Source organism: Semicossyphus pulcher, unplaced genomic scaffold (assembly GCF_022749685.1).
Source record: "Semicossyphus pulcher isolate SPU_LCO1_2020_fin unplaced genomic scaffold, fSemPul1.0.p SCAF_12, whole genome shotgun sequence".
Lineage (NCBI taxonomy): Eukaryota > Metazoa > Chordata > Actinopteri > Labriformes > Labridae > Semicossyphus > Semicossyphus pulcher.
In genome coordinates, this window is record NW_027211626.1 from 16,188,895 (window position 1) to 16,212,946 (window position 24,052).

The following is a 24,052-nucleotide window of genomic DNA, read 5'->3' on the forward strand; positions in this document are numbered from 1 at the left end:
ATCTTTATAAATCACTTTTCTTTATTTAAATCAGCGTTAGGCAGTTATGCTATGAACAACACAGGAAATAAAAACAGTGACAAAAAGAAAGACAATAAAACATGAGATCCAGTTAACATTAACTGCACTTGGCACTGGATAGGCGTTCATGGAAAGAAGGAAAAAAAAAATATACACATTTATCATACTCAAAATAGAAGTGCCTCCAGAAATCATTAAGTCAACCGTTGGGAGTGAAACACTGGAGAACTTTAACATGATCTCGACAGCGTTTCAGCGTCAATAAAATACAGTTTTATTTCCCCAGTTTTGCTCTGCTGCGCCCAGATTTAATCCTTCGTCAACCTGCGACTGCCTCCGAGCTCCGGCGGATCTGAAGGGACACGACAGTCTGTAATATCGCACCCATTCACTCATCTTAAGATTTACGCCGAGAGAGGAGGCAGAGGCGAGGCTGTCGCACGAGGAACAAACAGTATCACTCCCACCCTTCCCCACCCACATCCCATCATTGTCTCACCACCCGCACGCTCCAAAGTACCGTCACACACACCCGCTGTCAAGCTCTTTTCCTCTGTGCATTTGTCCCTTTATTAACCGTCAATTCTTCATAAAAATATGGAGGAACTTCTGTTACCACGATACACTCCTCGTTTACGATGGTAGTAGTGCACAGCAACACAAGAGAAAAAGTCAATGAAAAAAAGTTAAAGAAATAAATTTAAAGATATAAATCATACATCCAACAACAAAAGGGAAAAGCAGAACAAAAAAAGTCATCCCTCTCCCAGAAAAGAAAAGTCATGATATCGTTTATAAAAACCGACATAAAAATGTGATCAGTTCTCGCTCACCTGGAACAGATGCTGAAAGCGGCCCGTGGCTGTTTGTTTGTGGACCCTGATTGTGATTTTACAGTCGTTTACGAGTTGCTTAGAAACTTTGCATCAATTTTTCCCCTCCAGAGGTTTAATCAAGGGAGGAAGCTTTTCACTGCAGTAGCTGATAGATTCACCTGCCAAAACTTATCCACAACAAAACCTATGAGCAGGTTAAAACCAGCGGCACACAATGAAAATCAGACTCCAAAATACGTCAGCAGGGCAACGTTAACCCTTCATTTCCTAGTCTAAGTAAGGTAAGGGGCCTCAGTGCGTAGATGGAATTGGTTCTCGGGGGCTTGCAAGAGAAAGTGTGAGCCAATCCCAAACCAGGGGAGAAGAGAGGAGAGAGAGAGGAGGAGAGCAGGGAGGTGGCGGCTCGATTCCCTCTGATGTTTGAGGAGAATCAAGAGCCTGAAAGAGAGAGAGGGAAGAAGAGGGATAAATAGATATATACTCTGCGATGTGGGCGAGGGGGAAATGTGTGTATGCCGTGTATGTGTGTTGTGTCTGTGTGGTCTGTCCGTTCAGGGCTTTATCTGACGGTGACTCCGAGTTTTTCCAGCACGCGGACTCCCTTCTCCTGGTACTCCTCCCGGGTCAGCCAGAAGTTGTCCTTGTCCTTCATGATGTCGGCCAGCACGGCTCCGCCCAGGAACACCATGTGCTTTCGCCTGGGAGGATCCTCGATCCGGATCTTAAATTTCTGTCAAAACAAAGGGACAAAGAGACGCATTAGAGGGCTTTGTGAAACGCTAAAATGTCCTGCAGTCAAAGGCTAGGATATGATAGTTCATAAAGTTCTTAATGTGTATGTAAAAAGTGGAACTCTATTTTGCACAGAACACCTGGAGGTTTGCATCAAAGTATGACCCTTAACCTTGTGTTTCCTAAGAGTTCATCAGGTTATATTTTAGACGTTTTCATTCCACAAAAAAGGCAATTTATTACCTGTTTCACAATGAAACTAGCCGAAATTTGCAAGTATTAAAAAACAACAGGTGAGGGCTGTAGCTTGGTGTTTTGAGTCTTTTATAGATCCGATGATGACTAATAAAACTTTATAAGAAATGTGATTAAACATCCTGCTACACGCACAAAAAACCTTTTATAACAAACACCTCTGGTCTGCAAGCAAGCGAGCACAAAAGAAATAACTGAAATGTAGGACTTTCGTTTTCCCTCTACGGCTGTTTTTTGAGGAAACAGAATTAAACGCTTCTAAGGACGATAACCCGCCCTTGTTTGTACATGCAAATCAAAATTTGCAACTGCTGCCAAGAAAACTCTCATTTTTATGTGAACAACTACATATTATACAAATCAAACGGCTGGAGGGATTTATACTTTCAGTTGGAGCAATCACATTCAATTGTATAAATATTATCAATAATTGACCAGGTTCTATATTACAATACATATCATAATAATAATTGTATTAATTATTTTTTTACATAGCTGGACGTAACACGACAGGCAGAATGGCAACCAGCAGGTATTAGAGTAACTTTCGTGTGAAGGCTATTTAAAGCTGCTGTGAGGAACTTAAGGTTTGTGTTGATTTTGGCGCCCCCTGTGGACAAAGCCGTACCTCTTCTCTCTTTGCTGATTTTGTCCTGTACATGTTTAAGTGGTGGTTTTTAACAAAAAGTCTCATCCTGCTTTCTTTAACAGTCATATGTATCGCTCACTTTAAATTTTTGCCCTGGAAAATGTAAACAAAGGCAGCGTGCAGGTAATCGCCAGCGGTTTCAAACATTAAAAATAACTATATAGAAATAATCAATCTTGTCGCTGATGGTCTGGTTTGCTTTTGTAGGTCATATAGAGTCATCAGAATTAATTTCAGTCTGTTTCATTACCAGCGAAAAACTCCTCACAGGAGCTTTAACATAAACTTGCTCTCCTACAGATACACAGCTCACACCTCAGATTGCAGAGCTACCCAGCTCAGAGCGGCCTCTGAGGAGAGGGGCATGTTGGACAAAGTTATTGTTTATGTATCGTTTTACAACAACGTCAGTTGTAATGTGTTATGAATACTCTATTACTCAGTAATTTAATGAAAGTACATGTGTAAAGAATCTATTTAATATTCTTATCCATACTCATACTTGATTACTTTAGATCATTTAGAATTTTAACCAAAATTTACATCATAACTGAACTGTTTGAAAGAGAAAAGCCAATGAAGGCTACACATGTTAACATTATCATACTGATGCTGGATACTGGATCCTTTGTAGAAGACATTAAAAGCATATGTAGCATTTTGACACTGAATTTAAGGGACACACTGTGTGAACATTAGATCATTTTGGTCACATGGGGCTGTAAACACAATATTGACGTAAAGTATTATCACCATAAAAAGTTAATATAATGCTAGCAAACAGTTTCACATTATAACATCAACCAGAGACAGAGTCATATTTTCATCGACTCTTAGTTCAGTCTTGGTCTCCTATATCTCCTGAGGTAAATATCTGAATAAAGCTCCCTGCTGCAGATGAAAGCAGCGAGGATCAACCAATACAGAATCATGTTGGGACTTAAGCCTAAAGAATGAACTTAAGGCTGTGAACACCTGAGAGGGACTGCAGTCAGGGGATCATTCTTCATTTTTCCTTACAAGCGACACATTTCGCTTCATTCAGCCATCTGACCCTTTGTTAATGTAAAAATATTTCTTAGTGCAGATTTAAAGGAATACTCCGCTCTTAATCAGCTTGAAATTTGGCTTCAATTCACGTCAGATAAAACTACTCTAACGGTGAAACTATTCTCTGTCTCTGCTTTCTCTCTGTATGATCGCTATGCTACTAACGCTCATATTTTCACCAAAAAGGGTGAAGGACACAGTTTCTGTTAGTTGCTCACATGGTGAGCTGAATAAACATAGTTGCAGTAAACAAACAAATAGCTAAAAGATACAAGCTACAAATGGAGGCGATTTATTCAGCCAGAGTGTTTGGAGGGTCAAAAGGACTATCATTTGGATAAGAAAGAAACTGGACAGGTTTGAAAGGTTTCATGGATCTTTGGATACATCTGCTGCCATCTTTCAGGCGACAGGTCTGCTCAGGAGTTTTAGGCAGAAAAGCAAAGCTCATAATGGACTGCTTTTATACTTATGAGTCATCTGTAGACCTTTGTTTACAAAATAGCTCTTTGTAAAATCATCTGTGTCTTTGGGACACTGTCTTGGAAATTTTATGTAGTGATAGTTTCCAAAACAAAAATGTATCACTGAAAAGTGAAGCCCTCATGTAACGTTATTAAAGTGCTCGGTTTCATTTGAATCAATGTCTTTTAACCTCTAGCACCACCTGGTGGTGGTCTGCACACACATCACAACAATAATCTTTTGATCCTAAACCTTCCAGATGTGTACGAGACAGATGTTTCAACTTATAACTGCACCTAAACTCAATGTGTTGAATGTATTTTACAGTGAGTGTAGGATTTAACCTCATCAGGACAAAGGAGATACTGTCAGGTGTCTCACTGTTTACACACTGACTCAAATATGTTCCTTTTCTGGTCCTTCAGTGCTCTCTCACATGTGGGAAACCCTGCCCAGCCCAACTTAAACAACCCTGAGAATCAGCTGGAAATACTAATTCACACCATTCAGAGAGGCCCGGGGCAGCAAGGCCAGACTATGGCTCATCTGAACGTTCAAGAGACTCCTTTTTTATAAGAATATATCGGTCACAGTGCAACTGACATTAATCAAGTTCAAACTTGAGCTAAAATTAATGATGTATAACCTGTTTTCAAAGTTGTGCTATAAAAGTTTTAGCTAGGAGTCACAGAGTCAGAAGAAGAGCTGTAAAGTTAAGGGTTGATATCTCACCGAAAGCTTGTCCACATCTCCCTTGAGCACACGCTCCAGGTACAGCTGCTTGAGTTCCCTCTCCAGCCGGGACGGCAGGCCCGGGTACATGGTGGAGCCTCCTGACAGCACGATGTGTTTGTAGAACTCAGGCCTGATGACGGGAAGAGAGAGAAAGAATGTGAATCATGGAAGTAATGTTTCCAGTGTCCTACCCAAAAGGCACAATTTTCCATCCACAAATGAATTTACTGTTAAGACATGCAGATTACAGTCTTTCAATGAATTGTACAAACAACAACAAGGAATATATGATGACGGACTACATTTCCAAGCGTACGGTTTCTTGGATGTTTCCACTCTTTTGCATACCCGGGGATCAATTTTCATTCTTTCCATACAGCACAAGGAATGTTTTGTTTGATGTCTAAAACCTTACATTGCGTCAGTGGAAGCTCGGCTGGCCAGAAACAACCCTTCTGCAAATCTGTGCGTGTGCTTGTTAATGTTGTGTATTAATCTGTGCTCAAGCTGAAACACTCAGCCTCACCTGGTGTCTATGTCGGCCGCCTGGATGGTGTTGAAGAGGAGCTCGGCCACTCCGACGCCCTCCACGTTGATGAGGTGGGGCTGGAACAGAGCCTCCGGGGCCTCAAAGCGCTCTCCTCCCACCTTGATCACACGACCATCTGGCAGCTGGACATGTGTGGGAGGCAGGAGATGAAAGAGAAGGAAAGAAGAACATGTGACACCACTGAAGAGGTAGGATTTAATGTATGACTCAAAAGAGAGTCATATATCTTGAATTGAGACTGATACCGCTCAATGGTTATTTGCAATGTATGAAAAGAAATGTCTCAATAAACATTTTTGTTTACTGCAGTTTGACAATAAAGTCCTACAAGGCTCTGATAATGTTAAAGCCCAGAGAGTGCACGGTCCAAACTGAGCAGAGTGAGTGTGTGTGTGACTATAAAAAGGCTTCATTCAGCCGAGGGCAGCGGTAGGAAGCGGAGCCCAGCCACCGCCGCAGAGTGGCTGCACAGGAAATGATGTAACGCACAGTTCAGGGCCCTTTCGGCCACAGTTACATTGCCCTCCTTGTTTCGGCACACTCCTGCACGCAAAGCGATACTTGCGCTTACATGTTCACACACCTACACACGCACAGTTGCCTACACTAACCCAAACACTCATGGTCAGTGAGCTCCGAGACACAACATGTGCTCGCTAAGGCGTGCAGGAACACAGACTTCAGGACCTGCTTTTAGATTCTGTGGTTCCCTCTGCGGGGAAAAAGGGCCTTGGAAAGAAAAGCAAGCCTGGTGGGGGAGCGCTGCACCCCCATATGTTTGAGTCCCAGAGAAAACAGCTAGTCAGCAGCACTGCCCTGTCCTCAAGCAGCCAGCAGAGCCAACAACAGGCATGTGGTCGTCTACTTAACTCAGCGCAGAAACAGATTTAGTTTCCCCCATTAGTTTTGATTACTTCAGAATACTGCCACTTTTGAATAACAAATCCTTTGGGAGGAGTCTTTTTTGACTATGCTATTTTAAGCAGAAATGTGAAACGTGTATGCATGTGGAGTGCATAAAAAGTAAACTAAACAAGAACTAGAATCCCCCGAAGGCTGGAAATATGTTATTATTTAATGTGAAAATGGCAAACCTTGAAAGCAGCTGCTTAATTTATGTAACAAAAACATGGATGAGTAAAGGCAGTGTTTATTTTCTGTTGTTCCACAGTTATATCCAAAAATAAAATCATTCCTTGTCCTTTTCATCCCCAAACTTAGCTCATTTCTCCATTTCTGTCATAGTAAATGTTATTTTTTTTTATAATTCTTTAACAGATTTACTTTAAAGGTAAAACAAACATGGCAGAAATAATTGGGACGGATTGTGGAAAGAAATGGCATGTGTCTAGAAATGCTGGACCACCCTGATTACAAAGAAAGCGACTATATTAGATCAAGTTTCTCATTTTAATCCATTGGCTTTTGATGCAGTTGTTTTAACTGAATGAATAATGCACCAAAAGCCCATGTGAGGGCAGCAACTTGTTTTTAAGCTCGACTTCACACCGCCTACGTATCTGCACACCTGATGAAGCTCAGCAGCAGCTTTGTGAAACAGAAAAAAAAGCCACTTCCTAATCATCCTCTGTAGGTTTTAATGTAGTGACGGTACCAACAACCTGTGCAATGATACAGTACATGCTGCTCCCTTTTGAAAAATAATTTACTCTAAATGGATTCATGTGGAGTATCTACCGTGTATGATTCCACCAGCACGGTGGTCTCAAGTGCCAGCTTCTGCTCCTGCTCGATGTTGTAGCCCACGTAGCACAGCTTCTCCTTCATCATTCGCACCGTCTCAAAGTCTGCCGAGTGGTTGAAGGCGTAACCCCTCAACAACAACAACTGCAGCCAGCAAAGGAAGGAAGAGGACAGTGGGATGGGAAACAAGCATTATTATTTTTCAGATATTAACCCTTGACATGCTAATAGTCCTGGCAAAGCTATGTCTTCTCACAATTTGCAAAGATCATGCCACAGGAACAAGACTCTATTAAACACATCTGGAGTTTATGTAGTGTTTATATCTAGTTTTTGTTGTGTTCTTTGTTACTCTGTCTCACACTGATGGACTGGATACCTTGATGAGGTAGCGGGTGATGTCCCTGCCTGCAATATCCAGGCGTCTTGTCAGGTGGGGCAGGCTGAACCCCTCGTACACGGGACAGATGTGTGTGACACCGTCCCCCGAGTCCACCACCACACCGGTCAGAAGGCCTAAAACACAAACACACGAGAGTAAATCAATAATTCTACTACTACTACTACTACTACTACTACTGGCACAAAGAACATATTTAATATTTAAGCAGTAATGAAAGTTAATACCAACATTTCAACGTGTTTGCGTGTTGATGAACGTGTGTCTTCTTACCTTGGGCATACAGTGTCAGCACGGCTTGAATAGCAATGTAGACTCCTCCAAACTGGTAGGTCTCAAACATCACCTGAAGCCATAAAACATGCGGGAAACTTTATCTCACAATGCAGAAGTTACACATGATGCAATCCTTTTACAAAGGGGGACTTCTGCAATGTCTTTAAATACATTTCCTGTAATAACTGTTAGACACTGTTTTCAAAAAAAAAAAAAAGAATATTTTTTTTCCTAATTGTAACCTTTCACAGGCTATCAAACACAGCCAACCATTAGTCGGCCTAGCGAGAACCTGTTATAGACAATAAATATGAGTAGCTGGCCTACAGTGCACCATTATAATTATGTTGACAAGTAAGATTGACTTGACGTGGGCCTTTAAAGTAATACAGAGTAAAAAACACTCTTTTGACCTCTATAAAAATGCATAAACCAGACTGCACAAACAGAAAGAACTCAGCGTACTTCAATGATCTTTTCGCGGTTCTTGGTGGGGTTCATGGGGGGCTCGGTCAGCAGGATCTTGCAGTTGCGGGACTCGATGTTGAGCTTCTCTGGGCCAAAGGTGTAGTCCCACAGGTGCTTCATGTCGTCCCAGTTCCTGACGATGCCGTTCTCCATGGGGTAGTTGACCTCCAACATGGAGCGCAGCTCGCTGGCTTCATCCCCCACCATCAGGTCCTGCAGGGAGAGGTCAAAAAGGTCAACAGAGATAAACATTTGAAGCTCTGCAGTGTAGCCCTCCATACTGCAAACTGATTGGATCACTCAGAGTCACTGAGAGAAGGGATGACCACTGAGTATTGCTGTAGGGTATTTTAAAAAGCCCTCTTGGTCTGCTGGTCTCATAAGATAAGTTTTACTGGGTCATTAAGCTTTTACTGTCCTGGAGACAAGTCATCCGTCAGATGTCCTTGCCGAAAGTAGCTTTTTCTGTAAACTCAGTTACCCAGCATGCACAACAAGCCATTTTTTCCATGCACCTACACCTGGAAACACTTGTGTTTCCCTCTAGCACCAGTAAACCACTTGTTATAGCTCCATTCAACTAGCTGCATGCAAGGCAGCCTCGCAATGTAAACAACCGCTGGGTTAGAGCTCAGTGTTAGCCACACAGTCAAGCATCTCACGTTCCATTTGGAGACATCAAAAGAGTACTGAAGGCAGCCATTTTATGGGTTCATCCTGTGTGCTTTGGCATTAAACAAAGTACCAGTCAAAGGCTTTGCCTCCATGTGGTCTCAATAAGAAAAAAAGGAAAAAGGAAAACAGATGTGCTTCCGTCTCCAACTTTCAGCTGTCTACCATGCATCCTTGAGTCTGGACACTTCCTCTGTACTTGCAGGTACTACTGCAAATGCTTAGAAGTGGATATTTCTGTAATTAAATGCTCCTGGTATCTTTACATTAAGGTAAGCTGTGATGCGTTTACATACACAACATTTTTGTGTGGCATCTTTCATTCTCAGTTCTTTTGGCTGCCAACTGTTTAATTATTTCCTAAAATAACAGCAGGATTTAGGGGAGGTGTAGCTGTCAGGATGAAGCATCAGATCAGAGACTGAAAATGGAATCAGGCCAAAATCTCTTTTAGCACTGCATCGATAACAGCTGGCCCATGATTCATCACAGCCATTTCTGCAACACTTTCAGCCTACAGAGAGGAGTGCATTAGGAGTGCGTAAGGGCTGTACATCTTTCTGACTCTCTGCCACTCGTTTGGCTAACGACACTTCAATCATCAAACCACGTAGGATGAAGGAGAATGGAAATATTTTGTAAGTTAAAAAGATGGAAGAAAACACACAAAGAAAAATCTAATACAAAGAAAAAGAGCTTAATTTTCGGTTAAGATCAAAACATGACACGACTCTTGGAGCAGGCAAGACCAGGAGGCACACACCGACCTGAACTTACCATCTTTTGGGCATTCTACTTCATCGTGGGGGAACAAAACATGGAGGAAGAGGAAGGTAGATATTTAAATAAAAAGATGAATAAAGAAAAGAACAAGAGACAGATAGAGAGATTGGGCTCGTGCTACAAAAGTGGGAATATTCCAGACATTTAGTCCTTTGCTGTATAATCAACCATCTTTACCCAAATTATAGCATCTTCTGAAAGCTCATATTGGCAGGAATTTCCCCGGCATTAGTCTAGTTTGAAGAACGAGGATGTCTAAATAAGCTTTCAGAACTGAAATGCCATATGAGTGTCACAACTTTCTAGTGAAACAAAACAATTACTCCAGGGACATCGTGTGGGCAGGTTCTCACCTTGATCTCAATGTTTCCCACTTTGGCTGTCGAGCGGATGATTGGCCTCCCAACAAGCGCAGGGAAGATGTGCTCTGGGAAGTTGGAGCCTGCATAGCCGCACTTGACGAACTAAAAAAACAAAAAGAGAGACAAGAGAACCACAGCAGTGGTCGCAGAGGAAGTGATGAGGAAATGCATTTGATTACAGATGAGATAAAAACTGTGTAGGACAAGCAAGTCAAAGTCACTGTTAACCTGCTGATAGCAGCGGGCTTATTTAGCATTTTGGACTGAGATAAACATGTAGCCACCAACGCTTCAATCGCAAAACCTCAGTGTGTAAAGATGAGCATCTACGGCCTTATTTCGTGTTTTTTTTAAAGATTGATTTACAACTTTTAACAATAAAAAATATCATTTTCTTTCTGTAAATAAGCATATATTATATTATTATTAAACAGTCATTTAAATGCTTAAGCCTGTTTTTGGACAATGTACCTCCAATCAGGAAATGCTTAAGATAATAGTATGAGTGGGGCATGCTGACAAAAATCCAACATCACAATGTTTCTGAAGTAATTAAGAACTATGTTAGATCTGTCTAAATAGTGTTTTTCAGAAATGTTTCCAGCCACAGAGACACTATTAGTACTGCATGGACATGAAGGCTAAGCAGGTCAAGGCCCTCACTGTTCATTGCACTCAGCTACAACAGTTACATGAGCTCAGAGGACTGCATCACTGAACTGGAAGATCGTTTTTAAGACCAGGAAACGACTGCACCTCAGCACTAGGGTATTAATTTAACTAAAAACAAGTGCTTTAACTACATATTATTTCATGACATACACATACTGATTATTTTCCACAATCAAGTGATTAATTATTGAGTCTACTGTATGTAAAAAAAAAAAAAGCCCAAATGTTATACATCTACAAATTGCTTCTTCTGTCAAACCCAAAGCCTTTTACTTTTATATCATAAATGACAAAGAAAGCTGAAAAATGACTAAAACGAGTTATCAATTATCAAAATATTAAACGTATTGTTGCAGCTCTCCCTGGATGATTTATCGCCTCTGAATAAAATGCTGATATCATATCAACAAGTGGTCTAATTGACAAATGTTCCCATGTATGCAAGTTGTGATGCTGCTTAAACATTTATTCAAAGTCCTTCCTCTGCAGTGCTCTACTTTAAACATGTATGCCTGTTATCACAATGCATAATCAGTGTATACACACACAAAAACTGAGTTGGTTCGTGTTTGTGATGCATGTTAGATTCTTCTGCATTTGTACTTTATGTATCAAACATTTGTAAAGTCAGCAGGTGTTGTCCCTAAAATGAATTTCAAGAATATTGTACGCATAACAGGTGAGACAAAGCAGCTCTGCGTGCAGAAGTGTCATTCAAATATGCCGCCACTTGTTTAATCACCTCACAGAACCAGTTCGCCTTCTTTTGTGCATTTTTGTGGAGGATTAATGTAACGGTAGACAAAGCAATTCAGAGTTGTCTTGTACTTGTTTTACAGCTGCATTTGCTTGCCGTTATACATCACAAAGTTAAACTGTCAGATAATACAGTGAACTTTGATGTGAAACATTAAGTACATCAAGTCTATGTAGCTGTGGTTTAGACTTTTCTCACTTCCTCTTGACTTCTCAACTCAACCCTGACACAGGGCAGTTTATTTTCTGGCTACACGCAACGCTCTTCTTGAAAAAGTCACATCTCAAAAAAGCCTTATTAGTCAGTAACATGCTGAGCCAACATCCTCTTTGACTGCTGACACAGTTCAGAAAGGAAGGCCCTACGACTTGAAAGAGGCAGCTTTACATGTGTGCAATGATACATTTTTAAACATAAACACACATCAGCAAAGTTTATAATGCTGAATAGGGTGGAAACTCAATTTGTCTACAAACCACAGCAGCTTGAAATCAACACAATTCATCAGCCTCATGGACTCTTACACCAGCCATCAGGGTTGTGACAAAAGAGACTAAAATGTCTCCACATTAGTGCAGATGTGTATATTTCGTAATAGCGGTTACTTACTACACACCTATAAATTGCTTAAGTCAATTAAATGTCAATCTGCCCAGACAATGCACAACCTACCTCAACATTCTAAAGTTGGCAGTTAGTTGCAGTCTTTAGAATATTACGAAAACCAACTGCACATTGGTCCGACTTTCCACGACTCCACCAAACCCGACTGAACATGTCAAACTTTAACAACTCCATCCGACAAACACAGTCTGTCAGCGCACACTGACCCGAAAGTTGGTGGGGGTTGGACTTGGTCAGCGTTTGTCTGGGCAGTGTGCAGCCTGTTTATGCAGATTCAGGACGAAAGTAATCGTTTAAAAAATGTATTTGATGTTGTCTTTCCAAGGCCAAAAGACCGGACTAATCTGGAAAAACATAAAGGTGGTTGCTCAATTAACCTGACACGGCCTAACTAACGCTCTGCCTAACCAACTGTGGTGCAGAAAAATACTCTTAACAAAAATCCTTTAAAGCAAAAAAAATATTACAACAGAAGTTTTAAAGTTGCAAATTCAGCAGTTTGCAACTCAAATCACTGAACTGGCCAACGCAGCTTCCAGACAGCATAGCTAAACCAGACAGCCAGCTGTTCAGTGATTCAGTTAACTAGCAGGGAAGCTAGTTAGCTGCATTAGCTTAGTAACCGTTGTTAGCAAATGAGCAGTGTCTCGTGGGCCTTATTTTCTGGGGTTGATTGGTTGTGAGAGCCACAGTACGGGTTTTGTGCTTAGCTTTTATCCTGATAATTACACCCACTCTAAGTGGTGTTTCTGTGTAGGGTCTGGATGAATGAAAATTAGCTGGCTAACAGGCTAGCTAGCTACACACCCAGCTAGCTCGGACGGTGACAGCCCCACTTCCGGTTTCAGCAAATTGTTCGACATAACGGCGGCGTTTACAGCAAGCCGCGGATTCACAGCATGACAAACAAAGACGGTAAACTTACCCCGGTCCCATTGTCACAGACCACCACTTTCCTTCCCTGGCTGTCCATTATGTAAAAGCCCCAGTTGCCGCTGAACCTCCCTCAACTTTCTTCGGCAAGCCGGAAGGAAGACACACCAACCCGGCCGAGAGGAGGAAGGGAAGGGTGCTCATCCGGTGTGTGACAGACAGCCGTTGAAATGAATGTCACCTACTCAAAGATACATTTTTAACTTTAAACTCTTCTCATCAAACGCCTAATTTTACTATCACAATGTTATCTATGATTCCGTGTATGCAATTTAGTTTAATTCACAACATTTAAAAAAGTGTAATGTTTTGGGTTGAGCATAAAATGTTACATTTTGCTTCCTGTGTCTGGGTCTTCAGAGCATTCAATATCTAATGGCCCAATCCTAAAACAAGTGCTTGCTAGGCCGTTTAACATAAACATAAAATGTAGTTTTGGAAACCTTTTTAAAAATAAAAAAAGTTAAAGGAGTTATCTGCAGAATTATTAGAGTGTTATATATAAGTGTTATAGAGATTATCATACAAAACTTTCCTGTGTTTATTCAAAAGAGTAAATGCTAAGTCTGTGCAGGAGTGGTCATATTAAAATAGTGCTAGGGGACATTAATACTAGATGCAACCTGCAGACTTAAGATAATCAGTTATGTCTAGATTTTAACACTTTAGGTGAAAGTTTGATTCTTGCAGGTGTTTTTACGCTTAATTGCTAAAAACCCAGGATTAGAGCCATATTATTGTGCAATAAATTATCAGTAAATGATAACTACATGGAGGTGTGTAGACACACGTGAGTTGTTGCTGAAATAATCTGAGAAGATTAAAGATCATGACTGACCTTAATGATGATAAATGTAAGACACATCCCGAGGCAGTTACACTTGTTTTAATCCCACTGTCTTTCAGAGAGCTTCAAACCAGGCATGTAGATAAACCTCACATTGGTTGCTGCTAGTTAAAACTGAAAAACAGCTTTTACTGGTAGACTGTCGTCAACCATATGATAAAAAGGAAGAACCTTTAAAAATCTCGATAGAAGGAAAATATCCTTTCATGTGTTATGCATCTTAACAAAGGCCACATATCAAAATCATCAAGAAAGTCACCTTTTTTCATCACCTATATTATTAAAGCATAATATAAATAATGTGACATATTTTATAAAAACAATACATAAGTAATCAAATATTTATTTGGTAAGTTTGCTGTAAGAGCCTCTAGAGTGTGTGCATCAGTTTCAACTAAAATTAAGTGTCAAACTTGACCTCAACCAGAGTTATACTTCTACAGTACTAATACAAACAAGATTAAACTGCAGACCTGTTTACAGATTACTGTACACTGGACTTAATGCATGAACTGATACATACATAGGTGAGTATTCTGCCTCTATATTGGCAACAAGCAGCCTAATTTTTAAGGCTGAGGACTGAAAATAGCCAGCAGGTGGAGTACTTTGACTGAAGCAGGAAGATCAATCTTTTAGAGTCCACAATGCCTCTTGTTTCCACACATACAGAATGTTTGAATCCGTTGTCATATACCAGTAAGCATTCAGTACAAGAGTGTGCAAAAATCACACATCACTGTAATATTGGGGAACAGCATTCTTTGGGGAGGAGGACGGCTGGAAACATGAGGACCTTTGCCTGCATGAAAGACAGGTTAGGCAATCCAGAGATCACCCTGCCGGCCTCTGCACTCAGCTCTTCAGCCTGCTGAGGTTTCCTGATAAAAAAGCGCACACACAAACAATATTAATCTTAAGATACATAAACATACAAGGAGATGTTGGATTATTAAAATACTAAGAGGAAATTAGCATATTACAAATATTTAACAGCTGAGCTGACCTGACTGAGGTGGTGGTTTGCTCTGCAGTAGACATCAGGCGATTCAAAGTGTCCTCCATGTGGCTACTGTTAGTGCTGGTTTCCAGTTTGCTGATGGTCAACTCATACAGCTCACGGTCAACTCCTTTATGTATGAGTGTGTATAACAAGCACACATATCGCATGTCATTAAAGGTACAAACAATGAGAGAGAAGATAACTTACACTCCCACTGCATGAGCTAAATTTAGCCACACTATATTTAACATAGTGGCTGCTCTGTGACTGTTTTCTTAAACATGATGCTTATAAATGAGAACAAATCTACATTTGTGCAGATTCACGTGCTGACCTGGAGGAGGACTGTTGCTACGGCTGCTGCTGCGGCTGCTGTTGAAGGATCTGCTCCCCTCCTCAGGACCAAAATAATCCAGGTTGAGAGCAGAGCAGCCTGCGCTAACAAGAGGAGACAGTGGGATTGTTGTGGGCTGAGGAGGGACGAGGAGGCTTGATTTCTTATTCATAAAAGGAGAATGAACACCTAATCCAACACGTGATGTTTTCTCCTTTTACAGAGACAGTGTGGAGATTGATAGAGTGAAACACACAGCAAACAGAGCTCACCAAAACGATGCAAGCTGCAGTCCAACTTTTGTTTATATTTGGATTAAAAGGCCCCTTAACCATGAATTATCCACCTAGCCATCACCTAGATATCTGAGTTCTTTTATATTAAATTATTTTGTAACATGAACACTTTACCCATCATAATAAAGGTCTGGTGTCTCAATCAAATCACCTGCAAAGGATGGATTTAGCAGTGTTAAGGAGATAGAAACAAGGGGTGCCTGCATAGTGATGACTGATGTATGTACTGTTTATATTTGGTGACAATGGGGGCGACCCTAAGCCAATCTATTCAGCTAATACAAAATATCCCAGTCCCTCTCACACAGTGAGGCATTTCAATTAAACACTGCAGTGTTTCAGATGAATACTCCGTATCCGTCATAAGCCAAGCTATTGGTACCAGAACTGCAAAAGTTGGATCACTGCATCATTTATCTGAACAGTTTTATATCCTTTGTATTGTAAAACAAAAAAAAGGATATAAAAGGAAAGAAAATTGCAGCAGGCCGTGTAGTCATTTGAATATTCTAACTTTGCATCCACAGAGAGAAGTGATACAGCTTCCGACAAGAGAGAGAATCTGAAGGAGAAGAGGCGAAACCAAGCAGAAGGATCGACTGATTTATTTCAGTATTTACAAGGTTTTCCAACAAGTCCTTATTGCAGTGCATTAAGTCTGGATTTGAGCAATTAATCTGAAGAAATAAAAAAAAAAAATCTGTATTTTGTCAACAAAATAAAGGTCCATTTTAAAAAAAGTACCTTTTAGAAAATAATTTCTGGCATAAAGGCACAACTCATTATGAAACACTGTAACTGCAGTTACAGAATTATTGTACAAACACTTTTGATTGGTGATGAAATACTGTACAAGTTGATTCTTTTTTCTTGAAAGAAACACTCTATCATATTGAGCATGCTCGCACAGTGCATGCTTCAGTGCACAGGGGGTAAAAAAGAAAAGCAGCATAAATAAGTGACAGCAGGTCTGCACGTCTGCTGCTTTCTGTTCCGCTCACATTTTCTGTTTCAATCTTTGAAATCATGTCAAACAAAGATATGACACTAACCCCCAATTATCTTAACCTTATCACAGAATGAATCAAAAACTCAAAGTGACAGATGTCATTAGAACATATGAAAGAATATGTCTTAAATGACATTAAGAAATACATTTAATAGACTATGAACTTAAATGTAATGTATTAGTGGCTGGTTGCACAATTTAGAATGAAGTGAGATACTTTTGATTTCTTCCGTAAAGTTCAGTAAATATTGTAACTGTGTTATTCTTTTTGCTACAGTGGATACAGATAATACTCTGCCCTCTGCTGTGCAGACTTCGTTATAGCAACACTGTTCCGTTGTCCATCCACCCATCCATCCATTATCTATACCGCTTATGCTGTTCAGGGTCGAAGGGGGGCTGGAGCCTATCCCAGCTGTCATTAGGCGAGAGGCGGTACACCCTGACTGATCACCAATTAATCAAGGGGCTTGTTCCGTTGTCAATTTATGGTATTTATCTTCATGATATTGTATCATCATCATCATTGAAAATGTGACTTGATTGGGCTGTTCATTAAAAACTGAACACAAAGGATCTTGCAAAAGACGGGATGAGAAAGTGAGAGGGTGCTTCTGTTGAATCTTAACATTATTATCGTCTTTACTTTAAGACTCAACTCATCTTCATGTCTTCTAATAAATGAATGCTAATGCTTCCATCCAGTGACAAACAATGTGTCAGCCTGCATGCCACAAACCAGAGCGAAAAATCAATTATCAATCAACAAATACGGAACTGACAGTCAGGCAAACCTGCAGACTATGTTTCAAAACAATTACATTTATCAATGTCTTTTTTTCTGTTATATTTATGAGTTATGTTTATGCTACAAAGTTTTTCTTCAGTAGAGAAACTCTTTATACTTATACATTTTATGTTAAATTAAAAAAAAAAAACACTACTGCATCAAATGTGATTCTTATTAAATCAAAGACGTTTTGTTCCTGAGCAAAGAATGACGGTTATCTTTGAGGATTTCGTACAAATATGAACAAAGGGTAAATGTAACAACAGGTAATTGGACGATGCTGTCGAGGCTAAATCTAGCTGCGTAATACAGTCATGCACTTGGCGAAAGGTAGCCCACAGTATTAACACTGCAAGCATTGGGAGTTCAACTTCACTAATACCAACTACAAATAAATCAAGATTGTCCTTTGGATAAGCATATCTATAATATCAATGTAGACATGTAATGACCATGCTTCATGAGTGGACACATATTTAGTTGAGTGTTAAGTGTTTTGGCAACCTCTGATTTTTTTGTTTTTTAAACCAAAACTTCATAATCATCAAGAAGCACAGTAACCGTATGAACACTTTGTTTTCAGTAGCCTGCACAATGGTTTTAAGTGGCCTTAACCACTTTAACATGAACACAACGTGTCCCCATAACAAGAGGAACTAGTAGATACTGACATAACTTTAATGTAAGAAGAACAGCAGGTAAAGATGAGAGAACAGAACAGGTGAAGAAGGGAGAAAGAGGAGTCAGTACAGTGTTTCCCCTGTTATTTTTACTGTGACTGATGGGAAATTTTCTTTTGTTTGGCTGCACATCAGTCTTACTTTGCCTCCCAGTTTGGGTCTGTTGGATGTCATATCTCATTAAGTGTTCTTCTTTGGACAGATCGTAATGACACTATTGTGATATCTGAACACTTCAATCTGTGTTAATCACGAGAGTCTGTTGGATGTCATATCTCATTAAGTTTTCTTCTTTGGACAAATCGTAATGACACTATTGTGATATTTGAATACTTCAATCGGTGTTAATCATGAGAGGAAACTTGAATAACCAAAACTGCTGAGTTAATAGAGGGGAAACACAGCATAAATGAAAAAAAGCACAACATCGCCTGGAGGAAGTGAGGAGTCGTCCAGAGGACTCTCAAAAGTTTTGGCTTCTAAGAAGAAGCCATGTTGGGGTAAGGCTGATACTGAAGTCTATTTCCGGCCCCAGAAGTGAGGGGCTCTGCGAGGGGACGTACCGTCCTGAGAGCTGCTAAGGCCATGGCTGCTCCAGTCCAGCTGGCTGGGGGGAAGCGCCTCCTACACAGGGAGAAGTAAGTCAAGCTTACTGGTGTGATCAGTTAGATATATCTTTAGTAACATCTAGTGGTTGCCATTTCCCATGAGTTAGCGTCTGATGTCTTGTACATGATACAATGATGATGATTTGCAATTTGTCAAATCAAAAACACTTGTTCACCTGCATTGAATCTGTTGAGGGGTCCGGCGTGTCCCGGGGCCCTGGAGGTGCGTGTGCTGTGACCGCCGTGTGTCCTGGAGAACAGACAGCTGTCACAGAGTCTTTGGTGGGCTCCAGCAGTCCCTGATGAGTGAAGGCAAAAATGGGAGGAAAAATTCAAACCGGTTTGGAGCATGGACAATCAATAGTAAAAGCCACTGAATAAAATGCACAACCTCTAATCTAACACCATTACAATGCTTCTCTTCCCATATTAATTTAGTTCACATTTCTTACAGTGGACTTACCAGGCTGGATGCAAAAGCAGGCACAGCCACTGGCTGCTTCTTCATGCCAATGAACACCTTTAAAAAGGCAAAAACACACAAATTAAAACAGTGTCCAAATAAAACAGACTTCAATCTGAGGCAAAATAAGGTTTTAAATATCTGAGGGGTTACAGACATCAGGTGAGGACTTTTTTGTGAAACAGAATAACAGTTTTAAAATTGCATTTTAAAAGATGTTGTTACTTTAGCTTTCCATGTTTTCTGTTTTGGGAGTCATTTAGCTAAATGTTACAACCGACAGGACTTCTTAGCTTGTAACATTGTAAATATGCGCGTGGACCACGGAACCGGGAGGGCCAAGGCCCGACCCACTTTTGATTATAAAACATCGCAGTGAACAATACGTCTCCCTTTTTAAAACGAAATAACTGTGTGAATAACTGTTAGTTACTTTGTGTTTCTCTCTCCCTACATGCTCTGTTCATTCATCATTCATCACGTTTTGAGTTTTTCACCCTCAGTCTCATTTCCACAGCAGCAGGTAAGCCGTGCGTGAAGGAGGCCTGTCGTTGTAAACGTGAGGTGTCTAAACTATCGAAACCGACAAATGAGGCCAACACTGCACAGCTGCACTGACGTCACATCTCTATCAATGCATTTACAGGAGGGACGTGGGCGTCTCTCTCTAGCTCTCTCTCTCTCTATGCGTGTGTTTCTGTGACGAGCATGTGAGGAGATGCAGTTCCAGGTATGGGAGTGACAGCGCGATGCCAGAGTGTCCAGTAAGTCAATTGATCCTGGATGATGATCTTTTGGACTTAAAAAAAGAAACGTGATAGACTTTGCCAAATATACTTGAGGGAGTCGGGCTGGGCCCTACTAATTCTAAATGTATTCCACGGTCCATGTAAATATGTGTCCTATTTTAATTTAGAACATTGCTAGTGGGGAACAATTAATCTGGCTTTAGACTCACTATGTGTCAAACTCACAATGTTCCTTGTGTCCACACCGAGGCACCTGAGCAGAGTCCTGTTCGAGTGGGAACCTCCCCACTGAAACTGGAGCCCTACTGCACTGTGGAGGTCCTGATGTGGCCACCACATCTCCCTCTGAATCCTGGGAAATAGTGAGAAAATCACAAAGCAGACTTTATGTGTATTCAGCCAAAAAAGAAAACACAGAGCACTCTTGGTTAGAGGAGCTGCTGTAAATGCTAAGACGGCAGCATTTACATTGAAAAGACTGTTTTTACAATATTTTCCTACTAGATTCAGTCACTGAGTCAAACACCGCTCCCACCATCCACCCAGTTCTCTATGTATTTATTCAAATCCCTCTGCTGCTGATCCTTATAGAAATGACTCACTTCTGCAATGTGCCAGCAATTTTTAGAATAAAAGGATAGAATTTCATGAATTTAGAGCATCAAATGTAAGAGGTTTGATGAGCTACATAAAGCTTAATTCATTCACTCATTTTAAAACTGACTAATAAAACTTTTAGTAACAGAATCATCATCATCATCGCCATGTCCTTACCACTGAGATCTTGGACAGTGTACTGGTAACTCCTCCTCACTCTCAGGGAGGTATCGGGCATGAAGCAGAGCACCGAGGCCGAGCACCTCCTCCTCACCTTCAGCAGCTGGGACCTCTGCTTCTGGAAAACTGGCCAAGAGAAGCTGCTGGACACGGCCAGACAGTGACGCCTGGCCAGGAAAAAATTGTGAGAAAAAATGTTGTGAAGTTCTTCCTGGCTTTTACTATTGTCTATTACTATTGTTTTGCCTTTAAAGCGTGTAGAAAGTCTGTCTTGCGTGTGAAAAACTAAATAACTGAAAAAAAACATAAGGGGGAAATTGACAACAACTGTCAACTCTTGGCCAGTAAGAATTAAATGTTCTCTACAGGCATTAATATCATAAAGAGCAACAACAGTAACAGTACTTTGCCAAAATGTCTCCCACCTGACAGCTGTTCCTCCTGGTTTCCCCAGCTTGCCCCGCCCTGTCCTGCTCCTCCTCCGTGCTCCCATCAATCTGCAATCTGCTGACTTGCTCCATGGACCGAGTCCAAGTTTTCCCCTCCTCCTGAGTCCTCGGGTCCTTGAACTCCGCCCATGACTCCTCTCCATCCCCCTGTGTGGGCGCTGAGCAGAAATCTGCAAAGCTATCGCTGGGTGGGAGGTTTCCCAGAATCTGCACCCCTGCATCAGCTGTTTGGACACGTCCTCGGTCCCTGTGGTGTATAAAACCACAGGCTTTAAACTCTGCAAATTTGTCTTCCGTGTGTGTTCCAGATTGTGAGGTAGCAGAAGTTTCCTGAGTTGCAGATTGGTTGCAGTAATGAAAACCCTTCCCTGTCTTAGACTCTCTGAAATTTGCTGTGTTGCTGTTGTCAAAAGAGTCCGAATGCCTGAAGTTTCCCAATTCATCATCCTCATCATCAGTCTGGTCCCAGTCAGTCTGATCCTCTGGAGAACCAAGAGAGGAAACATTTGGTTCCAAGTCCGCGGAGGGACCCTCGAATGAAAAATCATCACAAAAGGATGCATCTGAAGCAGACTCACACAAACTGAATGTTTTTGTGATAGTAGAAATTCTCCTTTCACGATGTTCCCTGTCTTCACCTGACTCTCCATCCTCCTGCATCCCTGTGATTTGTAAATAATCAAAACTGTACCTCCTGTCCTCCCATCTGTCCCCAGGCTCGCCTAACTCATCCTCTCCACAATGAGGCTGTTCAGATGGAAAATCCAAAGCTGCTGCAGCAGCTTCCTGAGGCTGTTGGTCCTGAGATGATTGCACAAGTGCTGCATCTCTTTTCTCACAGTGCTCGATAGTGCAAACGTTTTCTTTTGCCTTAGACGCAGAATAAGATCTAGGTTCAGACTCCGTAATAACCTCCTGTTCTGGATCCAAGATTTGTTCACCTAAGTTGCTGGAAGAGTTTTGTCCTTCAACTCTGCCACTCCATTGCTCTGCACCGACCAAGGGGGTAAAGCCACAGCACCAGGGATGTGCTGCCTGCTCTGTAAACACGGTGAAATCAGCAAACCCTGTTTCTTCCCTGGGAGAGCATGCACCCACTGCAGAGGCTGCAGAGTTGTGGTCTTTTTCAGAGTAGCCATTTGTGAGGTGCACAAGTGGGTCAGTATCCTTCCCTTCAGCGTTCATCTGCGTGCCGTATCCAGAGTTCACAGTGGAAGTGGGTTGGGATTGTTCTACTGGGTGATTAAAGCTGCAGTTGGGTTGGTGGCTGGCTGGCTTCATGCTGGGAGAAGAATATCTGGCGCTGGATGGTGTATTTGTAGAATGAACAGAGAATCCGCCAAAATTTCCAAACTCGTCTTCCTCTGATCCCGCCTCACCGTCTCCATCATCATCCAGCGGAGGAGGGGAAGAGGGGTGCAGGGGCATGATGTGGTGCTCCATGGGTTTTCCTAGTTTGACGTGAAGGCCTCATACACCTGAAAGGGAAGAGTGAAAGGAACAGGAAAAGGAGCATCATGAAATACAGCTTTTTGGAGTGAAAGTTTTAGAAAAGAAGGGAGGAACTTGCAAAAGTATTTTTAAACTGCTTAATATTTACACTACATGTGATTTTTTTTGTTTTGTAATTAAAATATTCTGCTTCGCTGATTCTGTTCCTCTTTTTGTGAAGCAATGTGCAATGTTGGTCTGATGGCTGCTGTACAAACTAAATTATTATTACATATTAAAGTGTAAGCTCCCCAAATAAGAGGAAATAAGTAGGCATTAGTTTCAGTAAGGTCCTGGTTATAGGTGTGGCACAATTGGTTTTACTTTAGACATTCAATAGACTGTGTTAAAAATAGAGGAACCTGCACACATGGTTGTTCTGCATAGAGGAGCGTTAAAAAAAAAAATCTTAGCTTAATAAATCTATTACACAATCAGCCTTTTACATATCCTCTTTCTGTGTCTCTGAAAATCACAAGACAAATGCTTTATTCTAACTAGGACACAACCAGCTCTGTGCCTCCATTCTGGTGCCGATTCCGGTGTGGAAAATAAGTGGCCAGTCTGTAAACTGATACAGGAAACTTTATCCGCAGCTTTGTGCTACTTAGATAACAGTTCAGACTGAGTCCTGCGCTTACAGCAGCCACTTCAGGGTCAGGGATTAGTGCCTGTGTTAAACTTTCAACATAAACACACAAGCATTTCTACCATATGAGTGAGAGGAAAATGAACAATCTTCCTTAAACAAACACCTCTCCGTGTTATTTTTAACACAACAGCTTATATAATGTAATTATGTGGCTTTGTTTATCGTCAAAACAAACCCTGACGTCATGCCATTTTTCTCCTGTCTCTTATTCCAAGACAGACAGGTGTGTTACCTTGACATTACCACCTAAATGAGAGCTTTATAATAGAGGTTCTTAGTTAAATATGAACCCTCGACACAGAGATTACGATTTATGTGCAGTAAAGTTAGTTAATTAAATTAAAATAATTATAAATTCGCTTTAAAATAACATGAAACCCCACTGTCTCAATCGCATCCCGCTACCTTGTTACCACACAGCACCTGATTAGCTTACATGACCAACGGCTAGCTCGTGCAGACAGCACCTAGCTTAACAGTAGCTCTCCATCAAACCAACAAAAGGTCGACATGCTCTGTAAATGAGGCCTAGCACCTAGCTACAAATACAAAGTACCAGCTTTTTATTTACCAACACTTTGCCGTCCCTTCACTTCTTGTCTATCAGTGCCGCAGCCTTGCTCTTCATCCTCTGTCATCATTCTGCCGAAGCATTAAATGGGACATGTAGAAAGTCCAGAGGTATCACTCTATATCGTTTTCCGAATGCAGTAATTAGTAATCACGAAGAGCAGTTAGGAGGGTCCATTTTGTGAAGCAGACAACGACTCTTCTTTAAATAGACGATCTTTGATGTTTAGTGCATGGTTACAATGGCACCCCCTATTGGAAAGATTTGATCCTACACTTTTTTCTCGGCTTCATATATATATATGTATATATATTTTTTTTTTTTCCAATTTACTATTATTATCATTATTTTATTTATTTAGTAATTTATTTTAATAAATACATTTATTA

The 24,052-nt window shown here is 40.9% G+C and overlaps 2 protein-coding genes across 2 annotated transcripts; both read right to left on the reverse strand.

Annotated features, from left to right (window-relative positions):
• LOC138588268 (actin-related protein 2-B-like) lies at positions 1-13,045 on the reverse strand. Its single transcript, XM_069658269.1, has 9 exons — positions 12,937-13,045; positions 9,950-10,060; positions 8,139-8,354; positions 7,671-7,743; positions 7,377-7,513; positions 6,992-7,141; positions 5,270-5,415; positions 4,741-4,873; positions 1-1,587 (listed from the first exon to the last, which is right to left on the reverse strand). The coding sequence occupies exons 1-9, from the start codon at positions 12,982-12,984 to the stop codon at positions 1,417-1,419; spliced, it is 1,185 nt and encodes a 394-aa protein (XP_069514370.1). The 5' UTR covers positions 12,985-13,045; the 3' UTR covers positions 1-1,416.
• Positions 13,046-14,527: 1,482 nt separating this feature from the next.
• On the reverse strand, positions 14,528-22,402 carry aftphb (aftiphilin b). The gene is made up of 9 exons (XM_069659064.1): positions 20,926-22,402; positions 20,498-20,667; positions 19,949-20,075; positions 18,975-19,031; positions 18,688-18,810; positions 18,467-18,527; positions 15,129-15,227; positions 14,798-14,921; positions 14,528-14,672 (listed from the first exon to the last, which is right to left on the reverse strand). Exons 1-9 carry the CDS (start codon positions 22,390-22,392, stop codon positions 14,528-14,530), a joined length of 2,373 nt encoding a protein of 790 aa, XP_069515165.1. The 5' UTR covers positions 22,393-22,402.
• Between the last annotated feature and the right edge of the window lie 1,650 nt (positions 22,403-24,052).

Excerpts from the sequence above, each read along its gene's own strand:
- LOC138588268 (XM_069658269.1), bottom strand. The coding sequence starts at position 12,984 with ATGGACAGCCAGGGAAGGAAAGTGGTGGTCTGTGACAATGGGACCGGG. Across the intron at positions 7,514-7,670 it reads GCTGACACTGTATGCCCAAG|GCCTTCTGACCGGTGTGGTG; the intron begins GTAAGAAGACAC and ends TTTGTGTTTTAG. Across the intron at positions 1,588-4,740 it reads GAGATGTGGACAAGCTTTCG|AAATTTAAGATCCGGATCGA; the intron begins GTGAGATATCAA and ends TTGTTTTGACAG.
- aftphb (XM_069659064.1), bottom strand. The coding sequence starts at position 22,392 with ATGGAGCACCACATCATGCCCCTGCACCCCTCTTCCCCTCCTCCGCTG. Across the intron at positions 15,228-18,466 it reads CCTTAGCAGCTCTCAGGACG|GCTGCTCTGCTCTCAACCTG; the intron begins GTACGTCCCCTC and ends TTGTTAGCGCAG. Across the intron at positions 14,922-15,128 it reads TAGCAACAGTCCTCCTCCAG|GAGTTGACCGTGAGCTGTAT; the intron begins GTCAGCACGTGA and ends TCATACATAAAG.